Genomic DNA, 22718 nt, shown 5'->3' with positions numbered 1-22718 from the left:
CGTTGCGTGAGATCGCTTCAAAACACAACGACGTTGGAGGAATTATACTCAGGGTTTTCATACAATCTACTTGATCTTAAGTTTTTATTATAAAGGAGAAACTTTAGTTGAATTTAGCAAGTTAACGATTACTTAATTTGAAGGCTGAATATTAATAGATATTATAAATAGAATATATAGAATATATACGCCAATCGCGGCTAGGATAGAGTTTCCTTGACTGAGGTCTTGTATTCCAACACCGACATTGAAGCATGGTGCATATTATATAACGTATCATTGTCACTAGGCGACTCGATACTGGATCTTTTATACGTACCGATCTATTGTTAAATCTTCAGCATTATATTACCCTTCATTTTTTCTTTTACTTACAGTGCACTCAGAGAGAGATTCGATATCGCAATCTTGAAGTTTCAATATTCAATAGTTCGATACCATTGTGTATCGGCATTTACGGGATTGGAACTATTGTTGAATCACTTATCGATTGTGATGAAGGGTAAAAAGCATTAAAGTCAAACAATAGGTTCGCATGTATCACTTTGGCTCAGAAAATGCATAGAGTATGAAAACCCCAATCCAACGAACTGAACACTTGAGTAATAAATTTGAAAGGTTAAATCAGAAACAATCGAGAAATTATAGGCCAATACTACTCACAGTGTATAACGGTATAGAGCCTGATAAATTGTTTTATGCGAAAGATAAAACAGTCTGCTGTCTATATTGGCACATAACCTTTGAGCTTAGATTGCCGTTCTTCCTCTCATACAATGTTTCATCTCGGACGTTACTATTCTCGAAAACGCACACTTTTGTCAGACATTGATGAGATAAGATGCAACCATGTTTAGATACTTTTTATGTAAATTAATGAAGAGAGGTTTATGAAAGACATTTGAAAAACATCACCTTGCATAAATGCAACCGAATTGAAACAAAGAAAGAGAATGTATCAGGAATAACAAACAGGCGCTTGGTATAATTTTAATTTATGCAGATGCTGGGATCAAGGTACAAAATATACATGGCGTACAACGTTTAAAAATACATTATTAGCAAATATACAAAAGATTTTCGTTGATCAAAATCAGAACCAGAACTCTTCTGCATTGAATAATAGTGATTATAATAGAAACAAGAATGTATTACAAATTGTAAGGACAAAATTGTTGTCTCAGAAACAAGAGGCCGTACTTATACAATCGATAGGATTTAGTAAGAAAGTGAAATAACATGAGCGGTGGCGTGTCGACGGCCAATAACAGGGAGGGGAAGTTATCGCGCGAAATAACATCCAGTGCAGTTGGACCCTTTGACGAACACACATCTCTTCCAAACACAACGGTGAGGCCCGATGTCAAAGGTCTACGTGAATGGACAGCTGACGTAGCTGAAAAGTTTGTGTTTTCAGTAGCTCTTATTACTTCGAAATAAGAGTTTCATTTAGCATTACATCAGAAATATATTTGTTATGTTACAGAAACCAAGTGACCTAATTTCGTAGGTGGTGACCTAGGTGATGATAAACAGGACAATTCATTTATGTACGATTTGTAAATTCATGTATCAGATTGGACAAACAATAACATACAGTCGATTAATCTCTAGAGAAGCTACAGGATTATGAATTCGAATCGCGTTATTTATGTCCCAGGTGAGGGTTTTGTAGTAGGTCATAGAAGATACATGTCTAGTTCTTTCTGTATATTGTCATTCGCTGCAATAGATACTTAAAAATAACATTCGTTGCATTAGATAATAAATCCATTCCATATGGAATACGGTATCGCACAACCTATTTGCCAAAGTAAAATCAATTTGACAAATAAAGCCATTTGCGTCGATTAATTCAAATTGAATACGCGAATTGTTTTACTGTCAATGATAACAGAACTCATTTTCAATTCTACCAACTTTTGGCCTCCCTATATCTATAAACTTCTCTTCAATAAATATTTTGGAAACAACCATAATTCAACTAAGGGGGCAAAAGTTGATTGTTCTACAGACGAACAAAGAAGAACCGCAGATAACATAAACATACAAGCAGAGTTTCATAAACGCTACCGAGATATAGTTGTTATCAAAGAAAACTAAAAGCATTCCTAGAATATTTAATGTGTTTGAAGATATTAATTATAATAATTGATTTCATTTTATAACAATTTTGGAGAATAGTTAGTATTTATCCTGTAAGAAAAGACTATCTAAAAGAAAAATTAATAACTGACTAAATACAATATGTGATAATTTACGTCCTAGATGAATCTTAAATGTGTACCGTTTCGATACAATCACTAATGGAATACGAATTGGTAAGTATTGGTAGTTGATTGGCACCATTAGGTTTTGTATTAACAATTTTGCTACAGTAAAGATCGAAGTAAACAGAGTTTAGGATACACAATGTTCCTGGCAGAAACTAGAGTGTTCGCAAGAGCTCGTAGCGGTGTCAGCTAGCGGAACTTTCACTCTCACCGCCCGAGGTGCCGTTTCAACATTTAATATTCTTCTTGTTTTCTACTGTTTTCCATCAAGTTATTACATATCTGTAATCTGTAATATCAACGAACTGGTCGAGCAGTATCTACCTAATTCTATTGAAGTATATTGCTATAACTGTGCTGTTTTCCTTCGAGATAGCCATTGTAATGGCAATAAGTGAAATGAAAGCCTATAGACTAAATGTGTCTAAATGGTTTTGGACCAATAGAAGCAGATCAGTAAAGGGCTAAACTGAAATGTGAGACCTCTTTGTGTAGTATAGATGATAAAAATATCACAGATTAGACAAAGCCTAACCACAATTTCCGCCTAGCTGAATTTAAAATGCAAATATCCCATGTTTCTCTCAACACGACAAAACAGCCTTACTACGGGCCATTGTTAATTGCAAGAGAGCATCGCAGCAATCTAATCTCAACCCAAAACACAACAACTTACGGGCTACTTTGAATACTCAATAGAGCTCAAATCACCCAAGGCTAGTAGTGTATTTGATTAAAGGAAAATAGACTTTATACTCGATAGTTAAGATACATTTTAGATAGACAGTTTCAGTGAGGGGGTGTGGCAGCGGGGGAACAGCACGTGGCGGCCCGACGCAGGCGAGCTTGACCTAGTTACTAGATGCACCATTTCGGTCCCATTTCGAAAGGGCGGCCCTTCGCCGCCTCTACTCTACGATCGTCGCCCACGACTTCTAGCCTTCCGATTTTGAATGTTATAAAGCTACATCAACATCCATTTAGGAAAATAAACTTAGCTATACATAAACTTATATGTTAGCATATATCTTAACGTGATGGTTAAATATTAAAAATCAATCTCTCTTTCAATCATCAATCGGTTTCTGATACAAACATGGCCGCACGCTTTGAATCATAACATCGTGCATTATAGCAACGGCAATGAAACTACGATCGGAAATGATAACACAAACAATAAATTAACGAGTTTCGTCTAAACTTGCAGCATTTGGCAACGTGCCGTGGTTCAGCTCTTCTCTTGAAACTCTTGTGGATATTATTAATCGGTGTGAATATGCGCATTAACTACTGTTGCTATTCAAGTTGGTTACAAACAAAGTCAATTAATTCTAACACATGTATAATTTTCTCTATGATTTTATGGTACAGTTGTCGACTTTAAGTGTGTTGAAAAACGTTGTACGACACGCGTGCATTGTTAATGAACAATGCACCTGAGTATGCAATGGCATACTCAGGTTTATTATCGCACTCCGCTTGGCGTCGAGCTAAAATCCATCCTCGTATATGATGTCCAATAATTGCACATTTATATCACAATATATCATATATATAGTATATACATACATATATTTAAGTATACATTAAGTAACAAGGAGAAATTAACAAATATCATAATGAAAAACTGCTAGTCGACGAAGTTGAAGGTCTTTTGTTACAAAGATTTCGAATAGATATCGAAACAAAGAAAATTCTTCAGATACATAAACATGGAATAATGCAGATCTAAAAATATGAACATAAAAATGCTGACAATATAAAGGAAAATATCGAGAAATGAATAGCAATGAGTAGTCAATAAAATATGATTAAAATAATAGAAACAATCGACTCAATCCTAAAGATTAAGTACGTAAAAGTACGAATGCAGATTACCAGGTTCTGCTGTACTACGTACCATCATAGATATGGTACTAATTGGAACTCAAGGCCGTGTAGAATCGAAATCATGAACGACGTAACCTTTGTTTGAAACAAAGGAAATGCAACAACGCTAAATGGGACATTAAAACTGCAGACAATGGCAATTGATATAAGGGTGGGCGAGCATGGATCAACGACTGCGCATAAAGGATGATTCAAAGACTTGAATTTTTGAGATTTAGTCAGAATATATCTTTGAGAAAATGTGGTGTTGTGATAACAATCAATTCATGTAAATTACTAGTGAAGTTTGCGTAACGTGTGTATCCGATAAAGACTGGATTTGTGCACACACACGTCAATAGTATGAGATGCTGGCTGGAAGTGATTGTTTGAAAATAAGCCTGCTATTGTTGGCAAGTTTTGGAGGGCAATAAAGAATAATATAAAATCGTATTGTTTATAAGTAAAACATGTGGATGTTTCTACAAAACAAACATATTTTCAAACAAGGCTCCAACAGCCAAATCTGTTGAGTAGGCAGGAATTTCTTCGAGGAGTTTGTGAACGAAATATGAAACTTAGATATTACTTTAGACACGTGCCTGTGACTTTTCTATTCAAAATATTATTGTCATAAAGCAGTGATTCGGATATTATGCAAAATATGGATGAATAAGGGATTTGAACCTTAAAATTTCTAAAAGTATGGACATTTTGCACATGAAATCATATAGATTTTTTAGTTTGTAGTTTGATTTACACTCAATATAAATTGAGTTGATATAATACAAACTCTTGCTAGATGTTTAGCAGATTTTCTTGTCTTTTAACATCTCCCTATTGAAGGTGGTCATAGGTTAAAAGACACACAAAGACCGAGTTTAGTAACCACTCGGGCTACTGTCATTGGAGATCAGTATACCGTAGCGTGTGACCTCATTAGAACGCCCTTTGAGCCCTGGGCGCGGTTGCCCCTCCATGCCCGGTCATTTTCATATTAATGGACTCAAATATAGAATTAGCTCGGATTTTTCAATCATATTTTGTGTAGGTAATATACACAAAATATAGTTGAATTTAGATAGTATAGAAATATCTTTAACAAGGAAAAAGTGGAGCATGAGTATTATTCCACTGTGTTATCGACATTTGCAAATGTTAAAGTGGATATTTATTACGTCCACGATTAAACTACAGTCATTTGAGAGTCGACAGTTAATAAGCCAGACCTAACACTATTTTCTCGTTTAAAAATCCTGCTTGTATACAACTTTGGAATCACGTACAACTTGAGATAAACATGAAGGGTGCGCCCCGGAACGAGGGAGAAGGGAGAGAAGGCAGGGTGCAGGTAGATCCCAAGCATCGCCAGCTTAGGATCAATTCTCTTGCAATTGAAAAGAAAGTGGAAGTTTTAGGGCGTGGCTATTCAGTGAGAATAGTGTTGGCAGATCGTTATATGGGATAGCTCCAAAAGACCACGTCTTGAATAAGTGTTTAGAACTTCGGATTTAAAATCCTGAAATAGTGACAGGCTGATAATGTTGTCAACACGATAGTGCTCAGATTGGGCTAAAAAATCGTTTGCAATTCTTAGGTTTTCATTGATTGGAGTTTCTTGTGGTTTAGATTACATACTTGAAATGAAGAGTCCATTTCAATTATAAATTAATAAGTAAAAGTCAAAACCGAAAATGATTCCATCTATAAAAAATAGATACTATGTTATCCAAGAAAAAGAAAGTACATTGTTAGATCAATTTTCTACCTCAAACAAACGTTAATAAACACAAATCAGTAGCCTTTCTAGTTAATTATTATTTGTTTGTTGACAACGTTAGACACGACCCTTCAGCCCTTACTGCAGTCGGCGCCCTCATAGCGATACCGTAGGGACAGAATGCTACGTATATCAAACATTTCTATTTGCATGGAAGGTTTTGCATCAAGGTTCACGTTCTCATCAGTATTTATTACAAGTTCACCTGACATTGGGGAGACATAAACGGAATAGATTAATTACTCTACAGTAGGCAAAGGACATATATATATTTATATACGTAATTTCATAAATGAAACTAAAAAAGTAAAGGGCGGACTTGAAAGAACAAACTTTTGCAACAAACGAAGAATTATGATGACGAAATTGGGTGAACTAAGATAAAGAATGATATATTAAATTATTGATAAGGAGGCAAATCCACATCAGTCAAAGTATAATCTGAATTGTTCATATGTTCACCTAGTTTTGTTCTCAACTAGTGGACTAGTTGATTCCAGGAAACCTGAATAGTAATAGATAACATTACGTGGCTAATGGCGTCGTATTCATATCCGCGATAACATAAACAATTGCAATACTATAATACGCAATCCTGGACTATTTATTAAAAAAAAACTATATAAAAGAAAAGACTGTACACACACTATTTCGGTTCACGTCTGAAAATCAGAGTGCTGTCGCTTGGGTCCACTGACCCAAGTAGTAATTCACTGTTTTCACACCATCTGCGTACGCATAAAACACCTTAACCAGATTCACAATATAAACGGTACTCAACAGAAGGTAAAGGTTCATGAACCTAGCGGACAATAATAACAGCGCTAGTTCGAACCGGTAGTTAGGGCCACCAGGTCCGCAGGGCGTGTAGTGGCCCTGCAATTATCGCGAAGCCCGCCTGATATACAGTAGAAATAGAGAAAACGAATAATAACAAATATGTAGTTGTTTACAGCGCAAAAATTAAGACTTAATGAAAATGGTAGCATCTCATCTTAAGATTTCTATTATAGCCTTCAAAATATGTATGTATGTATAATTTTTTTCTTTTTCATTTGAGTCAAAACTGACCGTTTTAAACGAATGCTTCATGAAAAACTTAAGTATTAAGAATGTATAAACGTGAAGCCAACATCGTTAACCACAGAAAACATTTTAAGAAAAGTGTTGAAAGGCAATACTTTCATAGTCGCTTTTTTTTTGAGTTTGTTATTATTAAACAAATTAATGTCCATCTACTCACATCTAATGACAAGTAGTCGCATACGCATATGATAGTGAATAAACTTCAGACAAAACAAAGAATCAATAGCAATAGTTAAAACAGTGCTAGTTGTCGAACCAGTAGTAGGGCCATTAGGGCTGCAGGGCTCAGTGGACACGCAATTTATGGTCTTCGTCAGGAAGCACGCGTGATAAAGCAAAGATCTGAAGGGACAGCCATAACGGGGATGTTAGTTTTTCATTTAAACCTTGCCCTGTTATAAAAGCGGCAGTTCGAGCGGATTTTTCTAAAAATCACGAGCCATTTCTTAAAAATTTACTGCAGAGGCTGTGTAAAAGCTTCTGGCGTCACAGTATAGTATGCAACCGGGGAAACGGGAGAATAAGAGAGAGATAAACGCTAGATCGAATGCTAACAACCAAAAGAAAAACGAAATTAAGAGAGTCGAATCCGTAGCGGCATGGTATAGGGCGTAAGAAAGGATCACTGGACGCACAATTTAAACGCTTCAGGCAGGAAGCACGCGTGGTGATTCTTTTAAACCCTTAATGGTCAAAAAGGCCTATTTAAGGTTTTCTTTTAAAGAATGCGCGTCAGGTAAATGAAGTCTTGGACTTTACCAGGAATGAGAAAGCCTAAACAAAAAGACAACGAAGGCGGAGTTTTTTTAATACGGGTATTTTATTGTCTACAAATCAACTTGGGGCAAAAATAATTTTTTTGTGTGTTTGTATGTATATGTTTGTAACGCGAAAACTTTCGAACCGTTGATCTGATTTTGATGAATTTAAAAGCTATGTAGGATCTGTTAATAGAATTTTTAGTTCGTGGGGCAATAAAATCGATTAAGTCGTTTTTGTAACATTCACAATTTTGTAAAAAAAATATTGTGATCACGAGGTCTAAGCTCGCTGCGATCTACTAGTATTATTTGTATCACTACGAGTTCAGTGGTAGAGAATAATGAGGTTATATTTACCAAAAGATTTCAGTTTACCCAGTTCAACAACTGACAGACAGATTGTACTACATTTAATACCAATTCTACTTCTATTGAATAAACCAAACTGTCAAATGGCATTCATATATTACAGACGATCACTGATCCGATTAATATTCAGGGTCCGACACGCGACATCGAAGGTCGAGCCGCCCTCGTGTTACCACAGAATAACTAGCTATACTATTACATCATAATGCATAATCTGAGCTTACAGTCGCTACGCTTACGAAGCTCTCTAAGTGGAATTATTGCGAGTGGGAAACAATTTATGATGACACACCTGCTTCCGGTGTATGCCATAATGTGGCACTCGTCTATCTCGCGGAGGTACGAGTAGGTTCAGACTATGGATTAGGTACTCTATATTGTGTCTACGTACTGGCTACAAAACTTCAGTAAAGTCATCACATATACATGGAAAAAGAACGACATTCAAATAATTTTCAATTCACAATTTAACTTATGTGTGTTTTAGCAACACTGGTTTTATTCAAGTCGCCTAAAGGGCATCCGACATAACATTTAGAAGTCACAGTATTTTTTGTTAACCAAGGTTCAGTAGGCTAACGATTCAGGCTTTAACACTTCGAATCCAGATACTGTTACCGAACTATCGATAGTTTAACAATAGAGTTGCTAACTTAATTCCAAGATTAGTTAAGTCCTCAGAGCTTCAATGTAGACGAGAAAGTAAAATAAAAGCATCCATCGGACCCAGCCTGGAACGAGTTGGGGACTGGCCGGGGGTCGTTACCCGGCCCCGGGGATCAACGCACTGAAAAAGCATTGCACGAAACTTAGAGACAGCCTTACACTGAAGTTAGAGCGCTACCGTCTAGGATTAGCCTCCCCGTTATACATATTGTTTAGATTTTGAACAAATTCAAAATACTGCCAAAGGAATGATAGAAATAAAAAAATAAAATTTAAAAAGTGGGGTCCATTCGTTCTTATGTGTATTGCTATAGGATGGAAGGGGTCTATTGACAGAGGTACTTATTGTAATCATTATTTACCATGTTTTATTGTTTTTTTTTATATACACGTGTGTTTCAATAAATAAAGTATGCATAAAGATCTAAACTGGGTAAATTGAGGTGCTGTGCTGCTTGACGACTGTACATTAAACGTTATTGGCAAAGTCGAACTCTGAGATAATTAACTCTTTCTGGGCATGAAGGAAAAAAGGGCAAATTTACTTTGTTCTCAAGTCTTGGCAATGCCATATGGAAGAAGAACAATACTTTTTGTGTTATCTCCTATACCGGCATAAAAGAATCCGTAAACTATCCAGGTAGGAAAGCATCAGGCAAGTCAAAAGGCGGTTAAATAAAAAACATAGTCGGCTTTACATGCGGCCAGCTGTTTCCACGAAATCCCGGCGCATATTGATTTTAGACCACCACAAAGTGCACTATCACATGCAAATGATAATATACTGTATGCTGCCCGCGGCAGCTTCGTCCATCGGCTTCGTTATGTCAATATCGTCGCTCCCGGTCCGGGAGCAGGTTGTCATTCTGATAGCATTCAGTGATCATCGTGTCTTCATAGTTTTTCAACAGTAGTTTTTATCAATTATAATCTTGCTTACGAGTTGTTGTTGCTTATGAATTGTTAGAACAAAGCAAGCATTCCACTGGATTGCTAAGAATACGTGTCATCGACGAGTGATTATCGACGGAAAGGTCTATTATAGTGTCAGTCTATTGTAGACCTTTTTCAAGAAGAGTTTCTTATCTCTCTCTTAGTTTTTATCAAATTACATCAGGATGCTTTATTATTAGATTTTAATATATAGACAATTCCTAAAATATTAGTATTATTCTTCTAACTATTGAGAGCAAACGACGAAAGAATCGTCAGTACAAACCCCTATCAATAGAACACAATAGGTACATTATATTTAAACATTGACAATACCTTAAAGGAATGTACTACTAATGGCGCCGCCGACCACAAACAACCTTTGGGAATCTTCCCTGTCGGTTTTGCCTTCCAGTCTAGACATAAAATTAGGTAGACAACGGACAGGCCGATCCTGTGCCCGGTCATCAACCGGCGCGCCGGAGCAGTAGGATATACGAGAGCCTAAGTTTTATACTATTGTCGACCGAGTATGTGATGGAGAAGTCGAGGCACTAAACGCAACAGAGTTCATAAAGGTCGCGTTACTTGTTGACGTGTCTGTCTTGGTCACAAATGTGGAGTTAAAATGTTGATGACAATAATCTTACGTCAACCGAAAATAATACTACTTTATTCAACGTAACTGAGAACAATAGACTAAGCAAGAGCCAATTAATACTGACTAACTTTGATGACGCCTATTGTAGGCGTCATCAAAGTTAGTCAAAATTCAATTGAAGTTTCAAAGTTTGGACTTTAAAATGTTGTTTACGAAATTGGAATTAATAGCTAACTAACGATATTGTTTGAAATAATTTCACCGCCGATAGCATTATATGAGACCCAGATTTTATGCTAGTCTGAGCACCAGACGACAAAAGAAGGGTGGGGATGGCTGCCGGTCTTTGCCCGGTGCCTTCGGGTGCAGTCTAGACACAAAATATGGTAGACGCAGCCAGACACAGCCCGGTCAACAAACTGGGCGCTGTATTGTGCAGTTATGTAGAGATAATGCAAAGTTAGCTAGCACTATGCCGTGAGCGGTGAAGAGAAAATTCCCTGAGCTAATGAACTTGAAAATGATCACGCCTGTATTGTACAAATTTTACATATTATACAAAATTAAACAAAATCTTATTTAAAAAAATATATTACAACAAAGGTACGAATATAACTGAATTACTAACATGTCGATAACGTAAAATCTGTCCGAAAACGTAAAATTTGCACCACATATTCCATAGAAATAGTATATGCAGGACTCATCGTATTTTGCCGCCTTTGTCTCTGTATTGATTTTCCTGTGGCATTTGGCCGGGTCCGGTCGATACGGCCCGGGTGCAGCAATTACTGCACGTGGCATTTTCCCGATTATTTGCTGATCTACTCGAAAGCTCTCAGAAGCACTTACGGTGGACCGGAAAATCGATCGAGCTTTTTAGATAAATCCACATCGCAATTTTGAGCTGCCAATATACGACAAATAGGTACATTTTCTTTAAAAATGAAAACACGAAGCGTTTTTTTTTTTTCAAGAGTCAACCAATAAAACATTTTTCGATTGGCCCTGGCAGAAGGGCTCCAAGAAATGCTGGCATGATGTAGACTGACATGATAAAAAAAGATATTTTCCCCTTCAGGTTTAAAAAGGAAGAAGACATCCTCTCTTACATTATCGAAACTGTGTCTGGTACAGAAAAAAATACAAACTCCTAGAAAACTTAAGTACGGCAAAATATTAATTTCAATATTACTCAAAGTGTGTATAGCAAATTACAAACTTTTGACTGATATTGAAATTAAATCATCTACCACTGGCCTTGTCAAATTTGTGAAATTACTCTTGGGAGAGGTGTTCTAAATGTTACATAGACAGGACTCAAAATTCATGAAACTCATGTGGCGTAATTTATTGAAGGCCCTAATATGTTTTCTGTGCAAATCACAATATTTCATTGTGCTCCTGGTTGGGGATGCCAGGACAAGCACCAGATGGCTGATCATCCCCTTTGTGGGACCATTTCACTGTACTACATAGGGCAAGGTAGTTCAAAATATCATCAAATTACAGTTCAATGCACATGTTGGTATTACATGCTGAACATACCATGTCACCATATCCAGAAATTTATTAAAAACACACATGTGACTTCAACATTAAAAAGTCCTTACTCCTGCATTCAGAATATTGGTCCATTTCACATCCCCAAGTGTGTTGTTGGACAAAATCCTACATTAGTAAAAAATATTAGTGGACTGTACAAACAACACAAAGGAATGTCAACTTTCGCCTGACCTGACCCATTATCTAATCTGACCGTGCCAAGGTTACAACAGTAGTAATCACTTGGTGAGCACTGTGATACATCTTCCAATAACAAAATAATTTTAAATAAAAATTTTTTGTATGTTCTTTTAAAACAATGGTCAACAACATTACAAATGTTATTAATTTTAGTACCTACTAGTTACTTACCTGTGAAAATGCTAAAGCAGCTTATTGATAATAATGATACAATATTTATATTAATGTAATGTTCAGGGCTGTATTGATTAATAACAAAGATGAAATGATATGAAAATTCAAGATTTCTATAGCACAACAGAAATTTAAATGCATAAGTATAACAGTATTGGAAAAAATAATAATCCATAGTTAGATAATGCAAATGCAAGTTAAATTTGTAGACGATTTTTGTCTGCCTGCCATTTTAGAGAAGAGGAGACCTTGTCTGGTTTGTAATTTTTTTATAAAAACCTCAGAAGGTATGATAAAACAACAAAGTAAACATTCCTATTTCAACTATCTATATAGCGTTTTGAAGGGGATTCACTAAGTTATCCCGTGTTGTTACCAAATATACGATCAGCTGATTTCTTTGTTTGACTAATGCGACAGTAATAGCACCATACAACGATGAGGTGTTGTGACACGTCAGATGCGTTACTAATTACGTAAACTATACTAAACTCTCCTCAATTATATCTAGATACATATAAAATACACGATTCGAGAGTTCCCAAAACTGATAATGCAAAAACAAACCTTGAAAGTTCTTACCTTTGTAGTGGACTCGAAGATTATTTTGAGACAATCCAATGTAACTAAATTTGTCCTTGGTACTCCACGATCTCGGTAAAGGTGTTTCTTCTTCATTAACATTAGGATAAAGCAATTTCAAACGATCTACAGTATCACTTTGCACTTGATTTTGGGAATCCATCATCCCCCGTCCACTACCTAGCGCAGCCATTTCTAATTTCTGAACAATTTCATGTCACTGACGTCACTTCCACAGTAGTGTATCTATCATACTGTAGAGGTCACCACTGCAGAAATATAAATTACCATAGACTATGCTGTCACTATCGGTATTTAACGGTATTTATCGATAATAAATCGAAAGTTGCAGGAAGTTAGTGATGTGCAAATTTTTGTGTACATATAGAGAGATAAGATAATCTCCACAGAAACACTTATTGGCTCGCCTGACTGAAACTTTATTATATAGTTTCATTTTATTATATTTCATAAAAGTAAAAACAGAATTTCAAATGATGACTTGTCATGGGTCACCTAAATATTTACAGCAGATTTTGTGTACAGTGGCTAGCAAAAGAAAACTGGTGAAAACTAGTAGTAACAGTGACATTTTGGAACAACAACAGATATATCACGATGAAATTCTTAAAGTAAGATATTTTAAAATCTTTATTTTTTATTTCACAGTCTGTTTGTAGGTAATAGATTCAAGTAAATTTTAGTTTCAAACAATGTTTTTGTATTTTGTTTTATAAACACTTATTACAGATTTATCAAGAAGCTTTTAAAACACTTATTGAAAATACAACAACTTATAAAGATATTCTCAGTGAAGTAAAGCAGTCCTACGAAAATGCACTTAATATTAGGGACGAGCGCATATCTCAATTCATTACACAAGATGTAAGTACACATAGTGCATTTTATTCACAGATTCAATTCCATCGAAATCCTTATTTATCCTACAGATGTTAGAACATTACATATTTACGGGCCTATTATGGATCTAGTTTGGCTAGTTATCGACTTACTTTAATATAAATCGAATTAGGTACATCTCTACCTCAAATTTGACATCTTTCTTGACATATATAACCTGTAGGTAAAAAGTTTTTTTTGTCACACTTGTTTTGATTTAGTTTGACAGAATTGACCGCGATTTTTATTTTATTATTTTAATTACTTAATTTCATCATCAAAGTAATCTGTTGAATTTTAGTTTTATACTCAGTTATATTTTATTTTTACCAGTGTAATAAAATTGTTTTGATGTCAGCATCAGGCGACAGCAAACTTCCATCTGTTTACGTGTTAGATGGAGGGTTTTCTTCACAACTCTCCGTCCATGTAGGAACTACTGCTGACGGAGACCCTCTGTGGAGCGCCCGATTCTTGCAGACACATCCTGATGACGTACTTAGTACGCATTTGGACTTCTTGCGAGCTGGCTCAGATATAATTATGACGAATACTTATCAAGCTTCTGTTGGCGGATTCGTTAAACATTTGGGCGTTACTCCGGAAGAAGGTTTGGGTATTATTCGACAGGCGGTGGACCTGGCGAAACGAGCCCGACAGATATTTCTAGAAGAATGTCAGTCACCTCCACAGATAACACCTCTTATTGTGGGCTCTGTTGGTCCATACGGGGCCTATTTGCACGATGGATCGGAATATGATGGCCATTACGCTGATAACACGTCTCCGGAAACCATGCGGGAATGGCACATTCCTAGGATTAAAGCATTGGTGGAAGCAGGAGTTGATATGCTAGCTTTTGAGACAATACCATGCCAGGTTGAGGCTGAAATGTTGGTAGGCTTGCTGAAAGATTACCCTGAAACAAAAGCTTGGCTATCATTCAGTTGTAAAGATGACAAAAGCCTTGTGCACGGTGAAAACTTTCAAACTGTTTCAAAGAAATGTTATAATTTAAATCCAAATCAGATTGTAGCCGTTGGTGTCAATTGCTGTTCTCCAGCAATTGTTACAAACTTGTTGAGAGGTATCAATGATGACAGGAAAGACAATCCAATACCTTTTGTCACCTATCCAAATTCGGGAGAGAAATATAATCCAGATTTAGGATGGGTAGACAAAGACAAGTGTGTAGGGTTGGACACATTTGTCCATGATTGGTTGGACTTGGGAGTCAGATATGTGGGAGGGTGTTGTAGGACATATGCTGAGGACATAACTAGTATTAAGAAGGAAGTCCGAAGCTGGATGGAGAAGAAGACAAGGTCTAAAACAACTTCTTGAACTTAAAGGCCTTGTTAACACTTTCTAATGACATCTGCCATGACAATAATGTGAAATCATTCTTGGGATCCAAGTTTTTGATTGGATTTCACAATTCAATCGATTTTTACTCCCATCCTTGTACTTCTATTTTTATTAAATGTTAATAATTAATTTGTAGTTTTAATTTTAGGGGGTAAAAAAAATTAAACTGTAGGTTATTAGATTGGATTATCAACATTTGATTGGAATTATTTGATGTATTCCAGAAAGTATTTGGTATATCAGTTCGCAAGAAACAAAGAGATGATAGAATCAAAACATTGGTTAGTGAAAATGATGACTTGAGGGAGAAAAACTTAAAACTGACTTTTGAAATATCCAAATTGAAAAAAGACATGGGGAAGGTATGGCGATATTATTTGCTAGTTATTGTGCATAGCTACATGCCATATTAGATCCTCATTCATAAATCACAGAGCTCATATCCTATTATCTGTGAGAAGTGTGTTTGTGGACTAAGCTTGCTCCCTTCTGTGTTGTGTGTGTGATCTTGATGACACTAGAGTTCTCGCCACGAATTAAGTCCCAGTAGGCGGCGCTACTGTCGCTGCCAACAACAACGTGACCCATCTATAACTAAAAGTCCCACATAGGTATTGCCGCGGGACTTCTTTCGTTTTGCGATCTCTGTTTATCCAATGACTTATGTAAGTGAAAAAGTTTACTGGAATTATAAACTTGAACTATTTGTCCTTTGTTTTATTTGTTTCCTATCTGTTGGTGCAAGTTATTGTATTTGTTTTGTACGTAATTTCTAAGGGCCTGTTTAACCGCAAGCTTGCTTCCCGGGCAGGAAAAGATCGTAAGGAATCCTGCACACTCTTGTTCGAATCTGTTGACTAGTTTACTAGTGTGTACTATACGTGTATGCGACTGCTTTCATTGTACGACTATTTTCAGGTAGCTGTCATATCAGATGCCTATAGGTGACTGAAATAAATTCTGACAATTCATGCAATCTTATGGCAGAATAAGTATGTTATGAGAAATAATTATAAATAACTCAATAATAAAAATCTATTATAGTTGAAAGACGAGAAGTTCTCAGACTACCTCTGTCTAATGCGTGAGCGAGACGCACGCTACACGCTCTACTTCGAGAACCTCGGGCTGCAAATGAAGCTCAAAGAGCTGAACGGCAGCTCGTGCCCCGTGGACCAGGTCCACGGAGACCCCGTCGTGCTGAGGATCGCGCTTGACCGATGCAGGTCAGGCACCAGTTGAAATCTCTCTTTCATCCTCATGAGTTTCCGATTTCATTCAAACATGAGCGTGGTGTGTGCGACTACTCGCCACAATTACTCCTTCGCCTGTAGCCTTATTAAATAGCGCGCGCTTCCTACTTGCTCCTCTATAGACTCTTTGACTATTTATAGAATAGCTATCCTGTAACAAGATACAGATTAATTAATAATAGGTACTTAGGTTGGTTTTCTAGTCAATAACTATCGCATTTGGCACAGGTTCTCCATAATTTTCCGGAATCTGTAGCTTCTTATATACCTAACTATCTATTATGATGTATTTTTCTATATCAGGGAACAACTATCAACAACGCACAGCGAGCTGAAAAAGATGACAGAAGAGTACGCAGACACAGTGCCGCAGAGGGAGTACGACATTCTGAGCGCAAAGAACGATGACCACGTCAAGCAGCTACAGCGGCTGCAAAAGGAAATGCAAGCGCTGCAGGACCAATTGAAGCGTGTTTCGTGTGGGTAAATTTGTTGGAAGAACATAGAACTTCCTTATGTGTGTCCCTTAGCCGCCTCGTTCGACATCCAGCCATAGGATATAGAATTGCAAGTTAAAATTCGCTTGCTTTGTTGCTCTATTACGGCTGCTTATTTTCTACATTAAAATATTCACTTGCAGCGCTGAAGAAGAACTTGGAAGAGGAACTGCAGGAGAGCCGTGAGCGCTGCAGCGAGTTGGAGCGAGCCGGCACCCCGCGGCCGCAGTGGGATCTCTGTGCGGACTTCATCGGTGGAGGCCGGGATAGGTAACATTGCAACTGGCTTTCGAAATAACGCCGAAATGAGGTTACTAGATGATGTCGCATTATTTAATGCAATATGATCAGCATCAAATGATGTAGCTGAATATCATGCATTGCATTCATAGTGATCACAGCTAGACTTTAACCAAATATGATTTCAAACTTGAACTCTTATGTTTGCATTTATTTGTCTACAAAAATGTACAACTGCATAAATAGATATCCGGAAACAAGTGGCTAAATAATTACAAAATGCAGATGGCGTCAATTGGCCAGAGGCTTGACGTCAAGAGATATCCTCAGAGTGCTGCTGAAGGAACTCGGCCCGGCCGCGGAGAGCGAACAGCTTGAGCACTTCGATGGTCTTGTATGTACAAAGTTATCACTGTTTTCTGTTATTGCATTCTTGTATATCAACATCATCGCATGTAGCGCGGGCAAGTCTTCGATCTAGTCTCATTTAATTAGTACATACTTACTAAAGTCACTTACTTTACTATGGGTTCGTAACCAGTTACGGAAGAAGAAAAAACCTTTCCGTCGTTTTATTACCTAAAGAAAAAATAATAAATTAATGTATCATCTTAAATATATTCAACATGGTGCCAAAAATAAGTGCTTTCTACAGGGCATAGATCCCATGATCCCGCCATACCTCCGCTACGAAGGCAAGGTACGTAATCTTCGCCTTTCACGGCGGGAGGTCAACGTGATTATCAACGATATCTGGCTTGGCAAGCTGGAGCACCCGGCCCTGTCCATGCAAGAATACGTTACCAAATACTTCGAGGACAGGTCTGTTTGCAAACATCTGACGATCTTGACTATTATCTTTTTTACAATCGGCATTTCAACTCCAAGGTACTATTTTGTAGATACCAACAACCCAGCGTGCGGGCTGAATGGGCGTACAACCTGTGCGCTGGGGCCGAACAGATGCTGGACGAGCCGCATGTGAAGCTGTTCTGGGGCGTACTCCACGGACACCTCAGCGAGGACATCTACTGGGGGCACCGCGCGCAATGGCTGCGGCTGAAGGAGTTGTTGTATAAGCACAGCAAAGATGGAGAGGTACCTAAGTAATACAGATACAGATACCAGAGACCTCGGTACAAAGGTCGCTTCTATAGCTTAATTTTCAAGGAAAGTTTGATATCGTAATCTTGTGGGTAAACTGGGCATAAGTTGAATAAGTACTTGAAATCAAACTGATCTCACATTGCATAAAAATCCACATCTTCTAGACAATCACAGCCGAGGAGTTTGAGAAGCAGGCAAAGGCGGCATTTCCTCTGAAAAGCGAGGTGGACATCAAGAACCTGATGGACGTGATGAGGAAGCAGCTCAAGCTAAAGATGAACAGCAATGAAGTCAATTTGGACAAGCTGTTCCAAGAGGTAAAGTGAGGCGTGATTTCAAATTGTCTTGATATTTACACGATCAAACGCTCATCTATACAAACGACTGTATGAATAATATTGTTTAATGTTTTTGATATTGTCGTTCGAAAGTCTTCGACCACAGTCTGAGTTGAGAATCTGGACATCATGCGAGATAAACTGAGCTTTATGTCCTGATGATTGAGTTTATTATAGTCTGGCATGATTGTACAGAACTCTGAAGGCTTCGACCTGGTGGAGCTGGCTCGAGAGCTGTACAGACAGAGGCAGCTGGCGCAGGATAAGTACATCCGCGAGGTGGCGGGCCAGCTCGGGGGCCGGCAAGCCAACAGCGTCTCTGTTGAGAACCTCAAGAGAGCCTTTGCTATCGTCGACCCTGCGATTGGTGAGATTCTTTGTTTTTACTCTGTCCAGTTGGACCATCCTTAGTAAACCCAGATGACAAAAATTTGCTTGCTCATTTATAGAATTTTATTTATTACCACTAAGTATGTATACATTGCATTAGATATTAAATTATATAGGAAGGAAAGGTGAAAGGAAGAAGATGTCTAGGGAGACCGAGGAAGACTTATGCGAGCCAACTGAGAGAGAAGGCAGGCGTCGTTTCGTAACGAGACCTTAAAAGCACAAGTATTGCGTATACTCCACTGACAAGAGAATATAGATCTTGAACAAGAAGAAGTTTGAACTAAATATTATATCCATTCGTGTATCAAGTGTTAGAGTTTTCCCGTTCCTTATCTGAGAACGCCTAGTGCGAGATAATTCTAAAACTAATCAATAATTCACGCGACAACTGATAACACCATAACCATTAGGTTCTGGTGTTATCAGTTGTTTTTAATACGACCCTATTCTAATAGACAGAGAAGATAAGTTATGATGTACTAGTTAAGGATGGCCCAGGGAGCCAGAGAGCAAGGTTGGCGTAGACGTCTACTTACTAAGTTATACTTTTGCATTCGTTAATTTACTTGTGTAATTTAAAATGATCATCCTAAGTTGAATAATTTTGAATTTTTTCAACCGAAATGAGGCCTATAGGTACCCAGCAGTAGGTCACGAAGGGTTGCATAATAGGTACATAATCGTAGCTTCAGTTTGGACATAACATGATTTATCATGACATAGACCATAGGCAGACAGGGGAAGCTACTTCTTGGTGTGTGGATCATGATTTACAGATCACCATTTTTTTTTTTTGTTAATCTATGCAGATCACATTCGCATGGAGCGCTACATTCGCTGGTCGTTTTCCGAGACGACAGCTCCACTCAGCAGCGTGACCCCGCTTCCGCTGCGCACCATTGTTGCCAGGCTGGCCGCGGGGGACATCGAGCGAGTGGGCCCCAGATACCGCTCGCATCGGAAAGTTTACAAATAAAACAACAAAAACCCTTGTTCGTATTTTAAATTTTTTTTATGTATAAAAGCTATTAAGTTGATTATAACTAAATAATATTAAAATAAAAAAATATTTGATACAACCACAGATTTAAGAATGTTCTTATATCTGTGGATACAACTTTTGTGTTTTTATTACGTTACCAACTTAGAAGAGTCGTGTCTAATCTTCAATCGATCGGACGTGTACCCCACCACTATACTACTATATCGACTTGTAAATGTCATTGTCAAGCAGGCAGGAAGAACAATCTTTCAGAAAGTTGTCCTTGTCATGTCAAAATAAAAAAACGTGTGTTTGATTTGTTATTGTTCTCATTAAAAAACGTTTTTAATTCGTGTAATTAATATTAGGTACAAATAAGTAATAATTATGGGAGATATTATAGACAATGAAGAAATTGACAAAGATACTTTGGACCCAGAAACTTTAGAACAACTTTTTAACAAGAAATACGATTTGATTGCCGAAACTAATGTGTCTGTAAAAAAATCCTATATAAACAAGATAACAGGCACCAAGTAAGTCCAATATTTAGATAAATTTCACTCTTATTATCGTTATATAGTATATTTGACAAATTAATTTCATAGTTTTTGCATTCTGAGTACATTAGTTATTCTAATTTGAGATTTGTAACCTCCAAAAGTGTAATCAGTGTTTTGAAAATAATAATAAAATAATAATATAGAAATGGTTTCTTATCACTCTTATTTTTTTAATTTCAGATCATCAAAATTAGCTGTTAGTTTACAAGACCATAGCATAGAAGTGTATGAACTCAACAATGGGTCTTTATCAAAGACATGTAGACTTAGCGGACACAAGAAGGCTCTAAAAGAGGTGGTATTTAGCCCTAAGGATGATCATTTATTGTATTCAGCTGGAGAAGACGGACTTATAAAGTTGTGGGATACAAGACAGAAAGGTAGCTGTGTTTTGGAGTATAAAGGTGTGTTTTTATTATACTTCAAATTATTCCATTTTTACTGGCACTTCAGGTATAAATTGATAACACTTGTGTATAGTGAACAGATTTATTCATTATTTATTTATTTGAAAAATTAGAATTATGTCAATAATTATAGATTGAGTCAATGTCCCCGTTGTGTTCTTAGAATATTTTTGAGAATTATTATAGAGACTATTGTATGTGTCTTTTCAATTGATTACAGATGAAGAATCAGATATAGTGCGGCCATATGAATGCATGGATGTATCTTGCAACAGTAGAGTGTTGTGTGCGGGCAGTCAAGTTGTAGAGGATGATGCATACCTTGTATTCTGGGACACAAGGGTCACTAAGCCTCTCGGTGGATATTGGGAATCACATACGGATGACATCACTCAGGTGGGGACTTGATTTCACTTGTCTTACTGGTGCTATTGTGGTGGAGGCAGACAAGAGACACCAGGTGTCATAGCTACACACAGATATCTGCAAAATCAATGGTGTTTTATGATTATACATTATATCCTATTTTTTTAATTTGCATTTGAATTAAAAAATTCGAAGATCATGCTAAGATAATTACGGGTTTATTTGTGGAATTATTAGTGAGATTAAGGAAATAGTGAGACATTGCTAGCCCATCTCTGATGACAAGATTCTCTAGTTGATAACTAATTCCCTTGCCTGATTTTTACAATCTAAAATAACTAAATAGCGTAATTATTTCAGGTAAAATTCCATAAAGAAAAAACAGAAATAATAGCAACAGGCTCTCTGGATGGTCTCCTCAACATTTTCAATGTCATGGAACAGAGTGAAGACGATGCATTAGTATATTCATTGAATGTTGAGAATTCAGTTGAGAGGGTGAGCTGGCTGGACGGACAGCAGCTAGCTTGTGTTGCACAGTCCAATGACCTGCAGATCTGGGATACAGAGTCTGGGGATTTGATCAGGAGTTTTGGAAGGGATAAGATTGCTAGGAGTTTAAAAGTAAGTTTTTATCAGTCAGTAATATTAAATTACATATTAAAAAAATATACATCAATGTATGAGTACTTTCTTACATTTGGTAATAACATGTATTCCATGAAATTTATCATTTTTTCAGAGGAGTAAGAATGACGACTGCTACTTAGTTGATGCTTACACTTCCGTGGATGATTTGACCGTCGTACTGGCAGGTTCTTATGGAGGCGATGGGTAAGAAAATGATATATTTACTTACATACGAAAACTACGCCTCGCGTATTGTGCGAACCGAGCTTGAATACGCCAGGCGTATTTTCCCAAAGGGATCAAAACTCTATACACGCATTACACATATGCATTGATGTCACAACCATAGTAAATTAGTTACACTTAATCCTATGATGATGTATGCTAATGTTGCATATTTTATGCTTCCAGGAATGTTCTAAGATCTCTTTCATTAACAAATAAAAAGCTACAGCCAAGCTCCAACTTCGCCCAGAACAAACAAATAGTCAGATGTTGCTGGTATCATAAAGATGTAAGTATTGACAAATAAGCAAAGGATGAATTATTTACAACAATTTCTTGATTTTGCACGTAAAAACAGATGAGAGTAGATCATGAGCGAAACCTTTTTTATAGAATGACCTACTAGTGACGGCAGGTGAAAGCGGCACGATCAGCGTGTGGCAGGGCTCCGCCCCCGGGGCCGCGGCGCCCGGGAAACTTCACACATCGCTCAGCAAGCTACACGTTAACAGACACAAACCTTACTGAAATATACAGGCTGACAGGAGACGCTTCTTTTTTTTTCAACCAAAAGTCGTAAGTCATTTTACTGCTACGATGACTTCTCCA

The 22718-nt window shown here is 37.2% G+C and overlaps 3 protein-coding genes across 8 annotated transcripts in view; 2 read left to right on the top strand and 1 right to left on the bottom strand.

The window, feature by feature from the left end:
* Positions 1-13081, bottom strand: part of RanBPM (Ran-binding protein M) — a 37128-nt gene extending 24047 nt beyond the window's left edge. The window contains exon 1 of one of the 5 annotated variants that reach the window (XM_053758338.1): positions 12841-13081. In XM_053758338.1, the coding sequence (XP_053614313.1) occupies positions 12841-13033 (193 nt within the window). In that variant the 5' untranslated portion in view covers positions 13034-13081. The remainder of the gene's footprint in view (positions 1-12840) is intronic. The other 4 variants (XM_053758341.1, XM_053758339.1, XM_053758340.2 and 1 more) reach the window with 4 other exon arrangements.
* A 172-nt stretch (positions 13082-13253) lies between these two features.
* Positions 13254-20053, top strand: LOC128677855 (translin-associated factor X-interacting protein 1-like). 2 transcript variants are annotated; one of them, XM_053759003.1, is made up of 11 exons: positions 13254-13472; positions 13591-13725; positions 16153-16334; positions 16665-16840; positions 17002-17128; positions 17384-17492; positions 17754-17920; positions 18001-18196; positions 18370-18522; positions 18739-18910; positions 19746-20053. In XM_053759003.1, the coding sequence occupies exons 1-11, from the start codon at positions 13335-13337 to the stop codon at positions 19910-19912; spliced, it is 1722 nt and encodes a 573-aa protein (XP_053614978.1). In that variant the 5' UTR covers positions 13254-13334; the 3' UTR covers positions 19913-20053. The 2 variants fall into 2 exon arrangements, with proteins under 2 accessions (XP_053614978.1, XP_053614979.1); XM_053759004.2 differs by lacking the exons at positions 13254-13472; positions 13591-13725 and adding exons at positions 13911-15036; positions 15333-15470.
* A 140-nt stretch (positions 20054-20193) lies between these two features.
* On the top strand, positions 20194-22656 carry LOC128677857 (uncharacterized protein). The gene is made up of 7 exons (XM_053759007.2): positions 20194-20454; positions 20662-20885; positions 21109-21284; positions 21615-21878; positions 21997-22088; positions 22296-22398; positions 22503-22656. Exons 1-7 carry the CDS (start codon positions 20306-20308, stop codon positions 22635-22637), a joined length of 1143 nt encoding a protein of 380 aa, XP_053614982.1. The 5' UTR covers positions 20194-20305; the 3' UTR covers positions 22638-22656.
* Positions 22657-22718: the final 62 nt, after the last annotated feature.

This window comes from Plodia interpunctella, chromosome 18, assembly GCF_027563975.2.
Source record: "Plodia interpunctella isolate USDA-ARS_2022_Savannah chromosome 18, ilPloInte3.2, whole genome shotgun sequence".
Classification (NCBI taxonomy): Eukaryota; Metazoa; Arthropoda; class Insecta; order Lepidoptera; family Pyralidae; genus Plodia; species Plodia interpunctella.
Note: the sequence above shows the minus strand (reverse complement) of the source record. Positions and strands in the feature narration are given on the sequence as shown.